General features: G+C 39.6%; 3 protein-coding genes across 3 annotated transcripts; all 3 read left to right on the plus strand.

Annotated features, from left to right (window-relative positions):
* Positions 1–1290: 1290 nt before the first annotated feature.
* LOC307250275 (photoreceptor-specific nuclear receptor-like) lies at positions 1291–3905 on the plus strand (the record flags this gene model as incomplete). The annotated part of the gene is made up of 8 exons (XM_080027307.1): positions 1291–1366; positions 1950–2100; positions 2217–2320; positions 2433–2699; positions 2948–3135; positions 3226–3466; positions 3545–3650; positions 3773–3905. The coding sequence occupies 8 exons, from the start codon at positions 1291–1293 to the stop codon at positions 3903–3905; spliced, it is 1266 nt and encodes a 421-aa protein (XP_079883433.1).
* Positions 3906–4970: 1065 nt separating this feature from the next.
* Positions 4971–10277, plus strand: stoml1 (stomatin (EPB72)-like 1). Its single transcript, XM_080027990.1, has 7 exons — positions 4971–5281; positions 6852–6958; positions 7056–7205; positions 8517–8720; positions 8808–9018; positions 9102–9302; positions 9482–10277. Exons 1-7 carry the CDS (start codon positions 5125–5127, stop codon positions 9676–9678), a joined length of 1227 nt encoding a protein of 408 aa, XP_079884116.1. The 5' UTR covers positions 4971–5124; the 3' UTR covers positions 9679–10277.
* A 619-nt stretch (positions 10278–10896) lies between these two features.
* Positions 10897–13858, plus strand: cyp11a1.2 (cytochrome P450 family 11 subfamily A member 1, tandem duplicate 2; the record flags this gene model as incomplete). The annotated part of the gene is made up of 9 exons (XM_080027541.1): positions 10897–11168; positions 11670–11825; positions 11965–12164; positions 12273–12476; positions 12611–12771; positions 12856–13022; positions 13247–13325; positions 13456–13647; positions 13736–13858. The coding sequence occupies 9 exons, from the start codon at positions 10897–10899 to the stop codon at positions 13856–13858; spliced, it is 1554 nt and encodes a 517-aa protein (XP_079883667.1).
* Positions 13859–15176: the final 1318 nt, after the last annotated feature.

Genomic DNA, 15176 nt, shown 5'->3' on the forward strand with positions numbered 1-15176 from the left:
GTATTCTCCTGATGCCATTAGTGTCATTGACATGGCCAATATGGCACAGAGGGAATGTCTTAACTATGGGGTAAGACCTGCTCTGTTAACCCTAGAATCCTGTCAACAGGAGGGTGAGGAACATTAAGTATGTGTACCTGGAGTGGGACATAAAAAAAAGTTATATTGCAATGTTCCACAAGTCTCCTGTTGATTAGTACTAGGTAAATATTAAACCTCATGGAAGATTTCAGCCAGCATCACCAGACTTATAAATTGAAACATGACATGATAAGCATTTTTGCAAATATCTTTCCATTAGCTTTTCTTATAATATGAGGTTATGTTGATACAAAGTATATATTTTACACACATGCTGTTATGTAACACTCCAAAAAGCCAGTCACATTTGAATTGAAAGAACTATTGCAGAATGATTCTCATATTTGTTTACACAATTTGAACAAGTCAAAGACTAGAAAAAAGAGCAGTTGTGGACAACTGGAGTAATATTTATTCTAAGTAAAGTGATAATAAAGTAATACATTTATTTCTGTATAATACTAATGCAATTGTATTTTGTATTTATTAACATATGTCACAACATGTAATCTACTGCCTACTAGACAGTTCTTAGACCTATACAACAAATCTAAATTATACAAAATATATTACAGCAACAATGAAATGGCAAATGAGAAGTGAAAAAATGCACTGACCCTTTATTAATAGGATAGGCCAATCCACATTCAAATACATGAAAAAAAAATCTATTATCATTTTCAAATGATAACCATGGGTGAGAAATAAGACATTTATTTTCCCTATTCTTTTTCAGTGCTCACTTTGTTTGAAGACAGTTGTGTCCCTATGTGGTGTGACTGATTGATTTAGTCTTATAGACAGTAAAGATTAAGAGGATGACAAATCAGCATTTGCTTACACAGCGCCTGGTGCTAATCTCCTTGTCTTCCCTCAGAAAGCCCCTAGACGACTCAGGCCAGCACCCTCATCCTGGCACAGCAAAGGAAAGAAGAAGACAGGCAGGAACACTCTTGACCCCACATTGCATCAGAAACGACAAGACAAAGGGCAACAGCATTCGATCAAGATCATTTAGAATTCCTGAAGAAATTACGCTTTAGCTGTAATCATTACACACACAACAAATGCTACACTTTTGTGTCTGTATTTTTTCATGGCTTTGCCATGTGTTAACACTTCACATGAAAAAATGCTTGGATTTGCATTATTTTTTTGCACTCCATACTGAGTAGAAAATACTTCTTACAATTTATCACACATGTCAAAATGGAGGGCCACATGACCAAGATGAACATATTTTCTTCTGACAAGTCTGATGACCTCACGGACGAAGCTAAAGCAGGTGAGCCATTATTTGCTATTTCAATATGGTACATCTACACTTATATTTTTAATTACAATATGCCTTTGCACTATTTTTTTTTTTTTTTGGTAAAATGTTTTAATTCTTTTATTTAAATGTTGTATTTTTATCCATGTTTTAAATTTGTTCCTTTTTTTGTATTTGTATTCTTTATTTGATTTTAACCCTGTGAAGCACCTTGAGTGGCCCTGTGCCTGAAATGTGCTTTATAAATAAAATTGCCTTGCCTTGCCTTCTTTTATATTGCATTGTTGAAGGGAGGCTGATACTCAATAATTTCATTACCAGCTGCTGTAATTGTTGTGCATATATAGACAATTTGGAATCTTGATTTGTTGTAAAATGCAACTGTTGTAACATGAAAAAGCTATGAAAATATATATATTTAATAATGACAGATTATAGAACAATGATTTCCATTATAATGTGTGTGTTGTGCCTATAACATCATTATTTTAAATTAATAGAAAAAAAACTGCAAATTATTTAAATAATAAAAAAATATACATACTATTGGTCTTTGTGTCTTTAAGTATCTATTTCCCCTATCTTTTGTCTACAGAGAAAAGTTCCTTCCCAGGTAAAGCACTTGGCCACGGCCTGCCTTGTAGGGTGTGTTCTGATTCAAGCAGTGGTAAACACTATGGCATCTATGCCTGCAACGGCTGCAGCGGCTTCTTCAAGCGCAGTGTGAGACGAAAACTCATCTATAGGTGAGCAAAATTGTGTATTTTTCGATGTATGTAATGGGGAAATAAAACTACAGTAACAAGTAACTATTTGAGCATACTTCTTATCTAAATCAATTAATGTTTTATTCATATAAAAGGTGTCAGGCTGGAAATGGCAGGTGCCCTGTTGACAAGGCTCATCGCAACCAGTGCCAAGCTTGTCGGCTCAAGAAATGTCTCCAGGCTGGCATGAACAAAGATGGTGAGAATTACTCTGAATAAGCTGACTGCGTAGGGATTGTTTTGTATATCATCTGATCTGAAGCCTTGACTGTTTCCGGAATGTTATTTACCGGTCCTGTTTCTTTGGGCAGCTGTGCAGAATGAGCGACAGCCTCGAAGCACAGCACATGTCAGTCCGGACTTTATATGTGTGGACACTAAAAAGGAGCACCTAGCCACCACACGGGAGCTCACATCCTCTGCCACCTATTCATCATCAGTCATCTGTAGGCCTCTGGTCACTTCCTCTGTCACCACCTCCAGTACCGCACAGCCCTGCACCAACCACAACAACAACCACCGCTTCATGGTCAGCCTGCTGACTGCAGAGACCTGTGCAAAGGTGGAGCCTGAAGATGGTGAGATCACATGAAAAAAAAAAAGTAGTCACAACATTCTAAGAGGGGACAGAAGTGTTTTGAAAAAAACCCTTCTTGATTTGGTTTGGCTATTGAGGTTGGTGATAAGTGGGCTTTGCCTTTAAGACTGAAACAATAAGAAATCTTGAATTTGTCTCATCTAAATTATAATGATGCATTTAAACGGAAGAATATAATACTCAGAGTAGTCTAAAGTCTTTCTCGATTTCTCTTTATCAAATGCCCAGTGGAGGAGAATATAGATGTGACAACCAATGACTCAGAGAGAGACCGGTCACCGTTTGACTGTCGTATGTCGCCATTCACCTCCAGCTGTTCAGAAAGTATATATGAGACTTCGGCACGGCTCCTCTTCATGTCTGTCAAGTGGGCCAAAAATCTGCCCGTTTTTGCTCACTTGCCATTTCGAGACCAGGTGAGACTGACTGACATGTGTCTGATATTATTATTTTCTCATATAGATAAAATTGTGTTCTGATAACATGCATTTCTGTGGCATCCTCAGGTGATCCTCCTTGAAGAAGCCTGGAGTGAGATGTTCCTCTTGTGTGCCATCCAGTGGTCCCTGCCCTTGGACAGCTTTCCTCTTCTGTCTCTGCCGGATCTTTCACCACCACAGCAGGCCAAGACCGGCCTCCCCACTGCTGATCTGCGCATGCTGGAAGAGGTCTTTCATCGCTTCAAAGCCCTGGCTGTGGACCCTACTGAGTTTGCCTGCCTGAAAGCCATTGTACTGTTCAAGCCAGGTGGGGAGCTATTTCTTCAGCAGAATGTATTTGTTACTGAATGGACATTGTAACTAATGTCAGCTGTTTGACTCGCAGAGACGCGCAGCCTCAAAGACGCAGAGCAGGTGGAGAATCTGCAGGACCAGTCACAGGTGTTGCTAGGTCAGCACATCCATTCAGTATACCCCAGCCGAAGTGCCAGGTAATAACTCTCTCTCCCTCTTTGATAGACTACAAAGCTCTTGAATCAAAAGAACAGTATTTGAAGTCTGTCATATAAAAGCATGAAGCATGTTCACTCTCCTTTTGTTGTTGTCCCGCAAGGTTCGGGAGGCTGTTACTTCTGCTGCCATCACTCCACTTTGTGAGATCTGAGAAAATAGAGCAGCTGTTCTTTCATAGGACCATCGGCAGCACACCCATGGAGAAGCTGCTGTGCGACATGTTCAAAAACTAAACAAGCATCGAGGGAAACCAAATAACAACCAACATGTGTTCTGGTTGCTTGATTCCGGTTCTGGTCACATGTTCTGATTCTTTCAACGTATGTGAAGACAATTTGAAATATTCAGTCCTCAGAAGGAAAAGCACATGTGTTGATGATTTAAAGATTCAGTGGTTATTAAACAATTGTTTTTGTAAATCTTTTGTTATTAAGAAGCACAGACATCCCAACTTACTTTGTGTTCGTATTTTGTAACAACTAAAACCTTTTTTACTATATAAAAATAAAGATGTGATTGTGAGTTTTTGTACTAAATAAATATTAGAATTTGATTTGTTGTATTTGACAAGTATGTTCAACTCAACTATAACACAAAACTTATGACAAAAAAATATGCTACAAACAGACACTCCATCTCTATGTAGAATATCTGGTTGGCCTATTTTTTTAAAATGAATTGCCTATTATTAAGGGCATTATTAGTACATCATCATGGCTGGTATTAGTGGCCAATTAGCTTATTACAGATATTGGAAATGGTGCATAGCCTGTGCATGTCAGCCAATCTGTAACAACACATTACAGTAGCTTATAGGCCTAAAAGACAGGCATATAGGCTATCTGATGTCAATTAGAAAACAGAAAGCTCAAAATTGTTAAAAATATTTGTAGAGGTAGGCTGTCATTTTTATTTAAAACCCTTAAACATTGATACAGCAGGCCTAAAAAATGCAATACTTGTTTTGGAAGTTTATAATTTATGTAGCTTACTGGACAATGTTTATTATGGCTAAAGAGAAAGAAACAAACAGAGTTCTTGGATGGTGTAGGGAAAGTTTCTATGTGCTTTTTTTTAGACACTATATTTTTACACAACAGTAACATTTGACTGCAAATACATCTGAAACGGGAGACCATGAAATATTAACGTTTGACCTATTTGTGGCTATCTCCTGTGTTGGTAAACTCCATTTGGGCTAAAGTAACGTTAGGTGGCGGGAACGAGCCATACTGATGGAATACGAGCCTTCAATAAACACCGAAGAAGAAGAGCTGCAGAGCAAAACACGGAAACGCTCAACACTAGAGAAAGCTAGTTAGCCAATAACTAGCTGCATTTTAACAACCGACCCACTGAAACCTGTTGTGTTTTGCTGACAACTGCAGCTTATACTGATAATTAATATGCACATGCTTTAAATAAGAAATAAGAGTTATTTCGAGCAAAACCATGTTCAGCAAGTCGTATCAACTGCTCCCTGAGAGGGACTCCATCAGTCCAAGGACTCCTGGTTTGTTTGTGGACGCAGAAGCCTTCACACAGCCCGGGTACAACAAAGGACTGTCATTTGATAACATGCCCAATGTCTCTCAAAATGACTTCACTGGTAGGTAGTTCACATCACATTGTAGTAGCTATAATTTTTCACGTGGTGAGTGTGGGGGTTAATAAATTATTGTAAGGAGGAAAATGGATGCTATTAGATCAAACAAACCAGCATCATCAAAAAACATTCCATTGAACAATTTCACTGTGTAAGTATGAGTGGTTTACCATTTATGATTAACACTAGATTTGATCAAAGTGTAAGTACTGCCTAGGCCATCCCGTTCTGTATTTAATATTAGCTACATAGATATCCTGCACATGTAGCTAATATAATATATTTTAGCAGTGGAAAGAGCTGCACACACACACACACACACACACACACACACACACACACACACACACACACACACACACACACACACTGAACATCATACAATTACCCCAAAGAACAAGCAAAAGTACTTATTAACGGATCAGAAATTTTGCAAGTAAAGGCTACCAAATTTTTGGGAATTGTAGTTGACGAAAGACTTAACTGGTCAAATCACATAGACCTGGTTTGCAAAAGGTCCACGAAGATGATGGGCATATTAAGGAAATTTTGTCCTTTAATTAATCCTTCTGCCCATTTAACTTTATACTATAGTTTTTTGTTTCCTTTCCTGAACTACTGTAATCTGGTCTGGGCAGCTTCATATCCCAACCATCTCAAAAAATGATGTATTCAGAAGCGATTTTTAAGATTCATCTCACATTCAAACAGATATGCTACGTCAGCACCACTTTTTATAAATTTTTATATTTTTCCAATTCACAAATTGAATATCTATCACATATGTTTATTAATTCACAAGTTTATTTACAGAAACCAAGATCTCCCGGAAAGCTTTCAGACTTTGTTTACTTATTCATTTAACATACATTCACATCGCACTAGACAGAGCAACAATAACAACTTATCTTTACCCTTTTCCCGCACTTCACATCATCAATTTAGTATATATTATAGAGGCCCGGCTTTATGGAATGTTTTATCTCCCCTTTTAAGATCCATATCATCCCACTCACTCTTTGAAAAACAGCTTAAAAAACATCTTATCTTTTTGTGAATCTTCTAATCACCTCCTGTCCTCTCCATTGCTTTTTTCTTTCAAATTTTTTTCATTATCTTTTTCCATCTAATTTTGATTATTTTGAGTATTTATGTACCCTTTCTAGAGTTTATTTGTTAGCCTGAATATGAATTAATTGTGATTATTGATAGGGGTGGAACTCTGTACAAGCCCATTGGGCTTCGTTCCCTCCTTGCACCATTAATTGTTAATGTGTGCTAAATAAATAAACTAAACTAAACAATGATGAAAAATAAGTAGGCCTACAGCACAAGTCAAAATCCATAATGAATTCCATAGCATGTTTCCTGAGGCTCTTCTGTCTTTCAAAGTCCACACTCAGTTTGTAATACAACCTTTCTCTTCAAATGTTGTAGTCTCCATGCCCAGGTAGAGATCAAGTGCTTTCTTTTTCTCATACTTTAGAAAGAACCCCTCAAAAGCCACAGGCAACATCACTTACAGGCTGACTAGAGACTGGTATACTGATTTTTTTTCCCTTTTTTTTTAAAGATGCCTCCCAAGGATGGATTTCCTGGATTTGCAACCTGATTGTAATCTTCCTCGTCTACATCTGCACTTTTATCACATTTCCCATAACAGGGTGGTTTGTACTGAAAGTAAGCTTAACATATCTTTCATCAGTTGCTCCCACTGCATATCCACTCACATGTTGAGAATAAAAACAACTAACTGTGTGACTCAATATGTCCGTAGACGGTGCCTAACTACCAGAGGATAGTAGTGTTTCGTCTGGGTCGAGTTTGTCTTCCCAAGGGCCCTGGCATTGTCCTTGTGCTGCCTCTCATTGACCAGTGGCAGAGAGTAGACCTGCGCACCCGTGCTTTCAACATCCCTCCGTGCCAGGTAAAGTAAACCACTGACTGCACATTAGTAAGCTCTTCTTTTTTTTTTTTACTTTTATTTTAGTGGTTTTATGGTTTTATACATATGGACCAAAAAAACAGAATATGTAAACACATACAATACATACACAACACCCAAACCCCTCTCTCCTCCCCCCTCCCTCACATGAACAGACAAGGAATACAGAAAAAAAGTGAAATAAATAACTAAGTCAAAATGATTAAGAAAATAAGCATAAATACACAAGAAACAAAACAAAGCTAAAACAAAAACAAAACTGGGGCAAACCTCACACCTTTTGGTTCCCTAAGTGCCGCAGCACTGGGCCCCATATAGCGGGGAATTTATGGGGGTGGCCTGACGGCTCATGTCGTAGCCTTTCCACATGTAGAATGCCCACCATTTCCCTCAGTCAGGTATCAAATTGGGGGGCCAAGTCGGACTTCCACAGCCTCAGGATACATCTTTTGACAATAACCATGCCATAAACCATGATTATGCGTGCATTGTGGTCCAGTAAGCTCTATTTTTCAAGTCTGGCCTGTACGAACAATTAAGCAAGTTTTGCTTACTGTATATTGTCAAATTGATTTGATGAATTAAGGTTGCCTCATATTACGTTTGAATGTATTTTTGCATGGAAGGAAGGGGATTGATTAAAGCAATCACAAATTGTTTCAGCTAAGTTATGTTCCTGGTTATGAAGCAGCGTTAATGTGATATATTTACTGGGATTTGGTTGCTAATTATCTTTTTTCCTGATCATAACATTTTCCTTACATGAACATGTGTTAAAAAAAATACCCAACATCCTTTGTACATGATTGCTGAAGAGATGTTTTATGACTGAACAGACATAGGGACAGTGTTTTAGTCACTGAGCTGCACACAGAAAAATGGCAGTATAATTTATTTTAACAATTAAAATCATAAAAGTAGTTGATGATAGTTAAAGTTGTGTCACCATGAAATATTTTGAATATGTGGGTACAACATGAGCTAAGGAGTTGTAGATGGTCATCAACCATGCTAGGTTGTAGTGATTTACCGTGTCCTGCAGGTGGCAGTCTAGGTACACTGTTTATCAGCGTTGAATAGGAGAAAGCAAACTGATACTGGGAGAGCTCCTCTGAATATTGTGTGGCAGCATGTCTGTTGCTACTTCACGGGTTTTAAATTAAGTTGTAACATGTACTTTTTTCAAACTTAAGCTTGTATCATACTTGTGAGCTTTTCATTTTAAAATTGTGAGAAGTGTTCAATTAGCAATGTCCAGCGCTCATATAAAAAATGGGATTGTGGTTCTTGCAGGTATCAACTCAGGATGGCGGTTTGTTGTCAGTGGGCGCAGACATCCAGTTCAGGATCTGGAACCCCGTCATGTCAGTGGTATCAGTCCAGGACCTGAACGCCTCAACCAGGATGACAGCACAGAACGCTCTGACCTACAGCCTGGCCAAGAAGACTGTCAGGGAGATCCAAACTGGGAGAATGAAACTGGGTGAATATCTTGGGGTGAGACTCAAACCTTCGCTTCCCCTTTTCTTGCTTTTCACTGCTTCCTCACTCCAAATTTACATCCTTTATTTTTGCTCCACACAGACGGACATAAATGAAATTACTCGTCACTGGGGGCTGGAGGTGGACAGGGTAGAGCTTACCTTGGGCGCTCTCCTAAAGGCCCCGGACCAAGGCTCCTCTGGACAACTCATCATGCCTCCCTCTGTGCCTGGACTGGAGGGCCTCTCAGGTCCCATACAGCAGTTGGCCATGCACTTTCTGGGCCAAATTGGCGGTTCAAAGCCTCAACAAGGTATGGCTCCACACACACACAAAAATCTGTTTTTGAACAACATGTTCCCATTATGTAATACATTTGTGGCTTTTTCTCCTCAGAGGACATCATAACTTTTAATGATGAGCTCAGCAGTGCCCCTCAGTCAGCTGTGGCCACACCGGGTTCGGTTGAAGAGCTGCTTGGTGGGGTCAAACTCCTTCTCTCTGAATCTTTGGTCCAGCAAGTTGGGGCCTGCTTCCAGTTTGACATTAGCTCGGAAGATGGACAACATCACAGTTACTATGTGGATTTGAGCCAAGGTGAAGGTTCATAAATTGCTGTAAATGTGCCACAATTCAATGCGAAAAGTCAAGCAGCTAAACGCAAATTGCGCTATAGCTGTCAAAAAATGTCTGTCAAATGCTCAGTATTTGTGACCGATACAAAACAGAAGTGCAGTTACTCCAATTATCTCCATTGCTATGTGTGTATTCTATAGGTAGCGGTGCAGCTGGAGCAGGGTGCTTCTGCGGAGAGCCAGATGTGACACTGAGTATGAATGACAGCGACCTCCTGGACATGTTTCAGGGCGGGCTACGACCGTTTACTGCTTACACCAGCGGCAGACTTAAAATCCAGGGAGACATTAAGACTGCCATGAAGCTGGAAGAACTCATAAAGCTACTTAAGAGATAGTTTTCTGAATACCATTTGAATGGTTTTCTTTAATCCTTAATTTAAGTGTTGTTATTTAAATTTTAACTGTTCAGAGCTGTCATTTTAAATGTAAAACGTTTTAATTTTAATTGTAAAATGTTTTTCACTGATTAAATTTCTTATGAACTAAATTTATGTCACTGCCTGAAGGGTGTACGACGAAGCAAGTTCAACATAGCCTGGCTTTCTTCCCCTTAGCTGGCCCGTCAAAACCTAAACCCACGATCAGATATAATGGGTAGGCCTATCATCACGAAGGTGGTTTTCAACTTTCTTTGTTAACCCGAGTGATCACTATCCATACTCTCTCTTGAAGACTATTGTCCTACTCAAGAATTGTATTTAGGTCCGATACTGTCCCGTAATGAAGGGTAGACCTACGTTGGAATTACTCGTTTTTTGGCCACATCAAGGTAAAACTGATTAAATGATAATATATAATCTGTAAAAAAAAACATTTCAGACGAATGTGAAGTCTACTGTGCAGCAGCTTTAGTGAACATGCAGCTATGTCCTTTGCACCTTGAATTGTCTTGTGTATGAATTGTGATATATAAATAAACCTTCCTTGCCTTGCAGCTATGTCCTTAAGTTCACCCAACAGGAATGAGTCCCAAACAGTTTGATCTACCGAACCTTTAAAGTGAACCTGAAGGAATGTAGCCTACCGCATTTCATATCCAAGTAAACATCATAGCCTACTGATAAATAATTGCCCATAGTGAACACATGTTGCAACCTGTGATTCTATTTAAGGTGTATGTCGCCTTGGATGTTAGTTTTAGGTTTGTAAACATTTACAAATGCGATTTTACCATGTAACAAAATGACCTCTCAGCTGATCATCTCTTATGCCAAACAAATGTCCCGTATTAATGAGTCATGCAGTTCTCCAAACTGCTAGATAAAAGCAGGACCACATTCCACTGAAAACTCAAGTTAGCATCAACAGCAAATTTGATAAACTGTTAAACTTGCTTCATGGTACATCCCTCTGGATAACCTTGATAAGCACAGCAGGGGGGTGACTCTTTAGACCAGCCTTCTTTTGCATCAGCAGCTGTCCATGGGAGAACCTCAGTCGCTGAGGGATGTAGAGCAGTGAAAATTTTAGGTGTATGCTGTACAGATTGTAAAGCTCCTCGAGGCAAATTACATTTTGTATACGCGCATTATAAATATAATTGACTTGCCGGGATGGCCAGGTTGAGTGTGTGGCGTAGCCCTGTGACGCTGCCCCTGTCCTGGATAGAAGAGCTAAAGGCAACAGGTGTGCGATGCAGCAGCAGTGGGCCAGTCGTCAGACAGGCGCACTCAGAGAGCAGCAGAAACGTCAGGCCTTTCAGTGAAATCCCTGGACTGTGGAAGAATGGGGTGGCCAACTTGTACAATTTTTGGAAACTGGATGGCTTCAAAAACCTTCACCGCATCATGGTGCAGAATTTCAACACTTTTGGACCAATTTACAGGTACAGAAGCAAGTAAAACGATAAAATAAAACTGAATGATGATAATAATCTGCATATGTAATGCCTACGTAAATACCAATGTAAACGAGTAGCCTACACTTAACAAATTACTTTGAATTATTAATTATGTCAGTAGTAAAAAGTAAGTAAAAAAACTACTTTCTTGTGTAAATACATTTTTGTTCATGCAAAATATATATTTCTGAAAAACCACAAGGTCATGATTTTCTAAAAACAACCACATTTTTTGGAATCTTGCTTTTCAAGATTCAAGAAATTTTGTTATTCTATCCATTCAGCAGAGCTGTGTAGTGCATAGGGAAATAACGTTACTTCAGGGCAGTGACATAAAGCATCGGCAGTAAAAATTTAAAAAAGAAAAGTCAAAAGTGAAGTCAGGGATGGGAAAATAGAGGGCGGAGGGGGCAGCTATTTAGCAGTGTGAAGCTGTTCTTGTTTGAATGCCCCTGTAACATTTTACTCTGTCCTTCTGTATACCAGAGAAAAAATAGGTTATTATGACAGTGTAAATATCATCAACCCTGAAGATGCTGCAATCCTGTTCAGAGCAGAGGGCCATTACCCTAAAAGGTTGAAAGTTGAAGCATGGACATCATACAGAGACTACAGGAATCGCAAATATGGAGTTTTACTAAAGTACGTGCTATTTGTATCCCCTCCAACATGTATAATTCATCTTTACCCATAATCTCACACCCTGATGGGAACAAGGCTTTTTATGAATTGCTTTAAGATTTGCTAGGTTGAGTTAATTTACAATCTTGGACCATCACAGGGATGGAGAAGACTGGAGATCAAACCGTGTGATTCTCAACAAGGAGGTGATCTCCCCCAAAGTGCTGGAAAACTTTGTGCCTCTGCTGGAGGAAGTGAGTGAAGACTTTGTAACCAGAGTTCACAAAAAGATCAAGCGAAGTGGCCAGAACAAATGGACCGCTGACTTGTCCCAAGAACTCTTTAAATATGCACTAGAGTGTAAGGACTGACTTTTATCTCTCTTGATATGTCAAATATATTTCATTTGCTGTGTAGGCCAATGCTTCTATTTTTCTTCACATATTGCTGGTATTTCGTCCTGCACAGCGGTGAGCTCAGTGCTCTATGGAGAGCGTCTGGGTTTGATGCTGGACTACATCGACCCCGAAGCTCAACATTTCATCGACTGCATCACCCTCATGTTCAAGACCACCTCACCCATGCTGTACATACCTCCCAGCCTGTTGAAGCTGATTGGAGCCAAGGTGTGGCGGGACCATGTGGATGCCTGGGATGGGATCTTCAACCAAGGTAGTTGGCAAATTAATATAAGTTTTGTTTTGATAAGCAGCAGTGATTGGTTCTCAATTATTTTAATTTCTATTTACTGTTTCCGCTGTATATGGTGCGGTTTCTCTTGCATTTATATCATTTTCGTGCATCAGCGGATCGTTGCATCCAGAACATCTACAGGCAGTCACGTCAGGAGGCTGGCACTCCAGAGAAATACCCAGGAGTCCTGGCTAGCCTGCTCCTGCTCGACAAGCTGTCCATTGAAGACATCAAGGCCAGCATCACCGAGCTAATGGCTGGAGGAGTAGATACGGTAAGCAAGGAAGATAAAATAAATCTTTCATTTCCAGTATGTGACCTCTTTTTAAGTCTGCTTCATTCTGTTTGTGTGTTTCAGACTTCAATAACGCTGCAGTGGACATTGTATGAACTAGCTAGGCACCCCAACCTTCAGGAGGAGCTGAGGGCAGAGGTGGCTGCAGCTCGGGCTGAGAGCCAGGGAGACATGCTGGAGATGCTCAAGCGGATTCCATTGGTCAAGGGAGCTTTGAAGGAAACACTGAGGTGAAAAAAGTGGCAGAGCCAGTTATTAAATGATACTGTTGAGTTATCAGACAGAAGTTTATGGGTGCATCGACTTCTAGATTTATTTTGTTTTTTAAACTACGTAGCCTATTATCCTGCACATCCCTAATACATTTTTTAATAAAAATTTCCTCTTGGTATTTTTTCAAATTCTTCCATCTACTAGTGCTAAGTTAATAAGTCTCTTCAATTCAATCCCTCAGGTTTCACCCTGTTGCAGTGAGCTTGCAAAGATACACAGCAGAAGATATCATCATTCAAAACTACCACATCCCAGCTGGGGTAAGAAACTGTTAAATAATATAAATTTAAAGTTTTTGCATTTGAGCGTTGCGATTGAACCTGAGCTAATGTTTTATTAAAATCTTGGGGCACGGCTCACTTTTTGCATGTTTTTTATGTTTGTGTTTAGACTCTGGTCCAGTTGGGTCTGTATGCAATGGGCAGAGACCCCAAAGCGTTTCCCCGTCCGGAGCAGTATCAGCCCTCCCGCTGGCTGAGGACGGAGACACACTACTTCAGGAGCCTGGGCTTCGGCTTCGGCCCCCGTCAGTGTTTAGGACGCAGAATAGCCGAGGCAGAGATGCAAATCTTCCTAATCCACGTGAGATATACAAGGAACAAAGAGTTTTACATATTCTATGGCTTGTTTAAACAGCTCATTAACTGTGCAATTTCCACCATCTTTGCAGATGCTTGAGAACTTCAGAGTGGAGAAACAGCGCCATGTGGAAGTGCAGAGCACCTTTGAGCTCATTCTCTTACCAGAGAAGCCTATAATATTGACTTTGAGGCCTCTACACACTGGCCGGTAACACCAAAAGTGTGAGAGTCTGTGGTGCACCATCAGTTTAATTTAAGATAATGCTTATTTCTACACAGTTGATTGTATAGGGCTTTAAAAAAAACTAAATAAAATCTTCCAACTTATGGAGAGCAAGAAAACATTTTAGGAAAGGAAAAGCTAAAAAAAACAGGTTACCTCATACATTCTATAACTAGTGAAAAGAACACTTATTTGTACTGTATACGACTTAAAGCCACTACGAGTAACATGGCACGTTGGCGTCCCCTTTGGACAAAAACGGTAATATTTTTACGACGCCCGCTGTCGCAAAGCTGTTTTCTAGCTCGTGTCAGCCGTGCAAGTGTGAACTGAGAAGGGCGCAATATAGTGCATGTCCATGTGTTGAAAGTGTGAGGACTCTTTTCGGCTCCATGAGAGTGGTTTTGACACTGCATCAACTAATGCCAGTCAGTGCTACACACACCTGAGAGTTGATGCAGCAGCGTCACCTAACTACTCTCTCTCATGGAGCTGAAAGATTACGTGTCCTCACAGAAAGCGAATGAACGCGAGACGGCAGTTAGTATGGATCACGATGAGGTAATGTCTTTGTGTTGTTGATGTAAATTACTATTTCAGATAATGGTTATCTGATGATGGTGAAGCAAAGCAACTTTTTTGCTGTTAAAGGTAATTTATGATTATCAGAGGAAACATGAGGCTGTTTAAAAGATATTTAAATGTTACTCGTAGCCGCTTTAATGGAAAATTTGAGTAATGATGAAAATGTTTCGTCTGTGTGTGCTTAATATATTAAATAAACTGGAATGTACAGAACTTTTTTTCCATGTGGAAAAATATGTTGTAATATACAATACCTACAGTATCTATATAAACCAGTGATGAATAAAACAATACAGCTGATTACAAATGTCTTGTAATATGTGATTGAATGTATTTTAGTCAACAGTTCACAGGTTTATTTGCAGATCACTTAACGTCTTTCTGCTTCCTCTATCTGCTTTGCTGATATACTGATTCAGATACAGACCTCTGTAAGAAGCAATAATAATTTGTGGTCAAATACTTTATGAACTATTCACACACACACACACACACACACACACACACACACACACACACACACACACACACACACACACACACACACACACACACACACACACACACACACACACACAAAGGAGAGAAAACAAATAAGGCTGCACTCAACTGACTGAAGGAACGTTATGAAGTATTGTTGTGGATGTCCGGACAAAGCCGTGCCTGTGCTCTCTCAGTTTGGTCAACATCTCCTGCTTCTGTCTCTCCCATGACTTAGAGTT

This window comes from Ammodytes marinus, assembly GCF_949987685.1.
Source record: "Ammodytes marinus genome assembly, chromosome: 5".
Taxonomy (NCBI): Eukaryota; Metazoa; Chordata; class Actinopteri; order Uranoscopiformes; family Ammodytidae; genus Ammodytes; species Ammodytes marinus.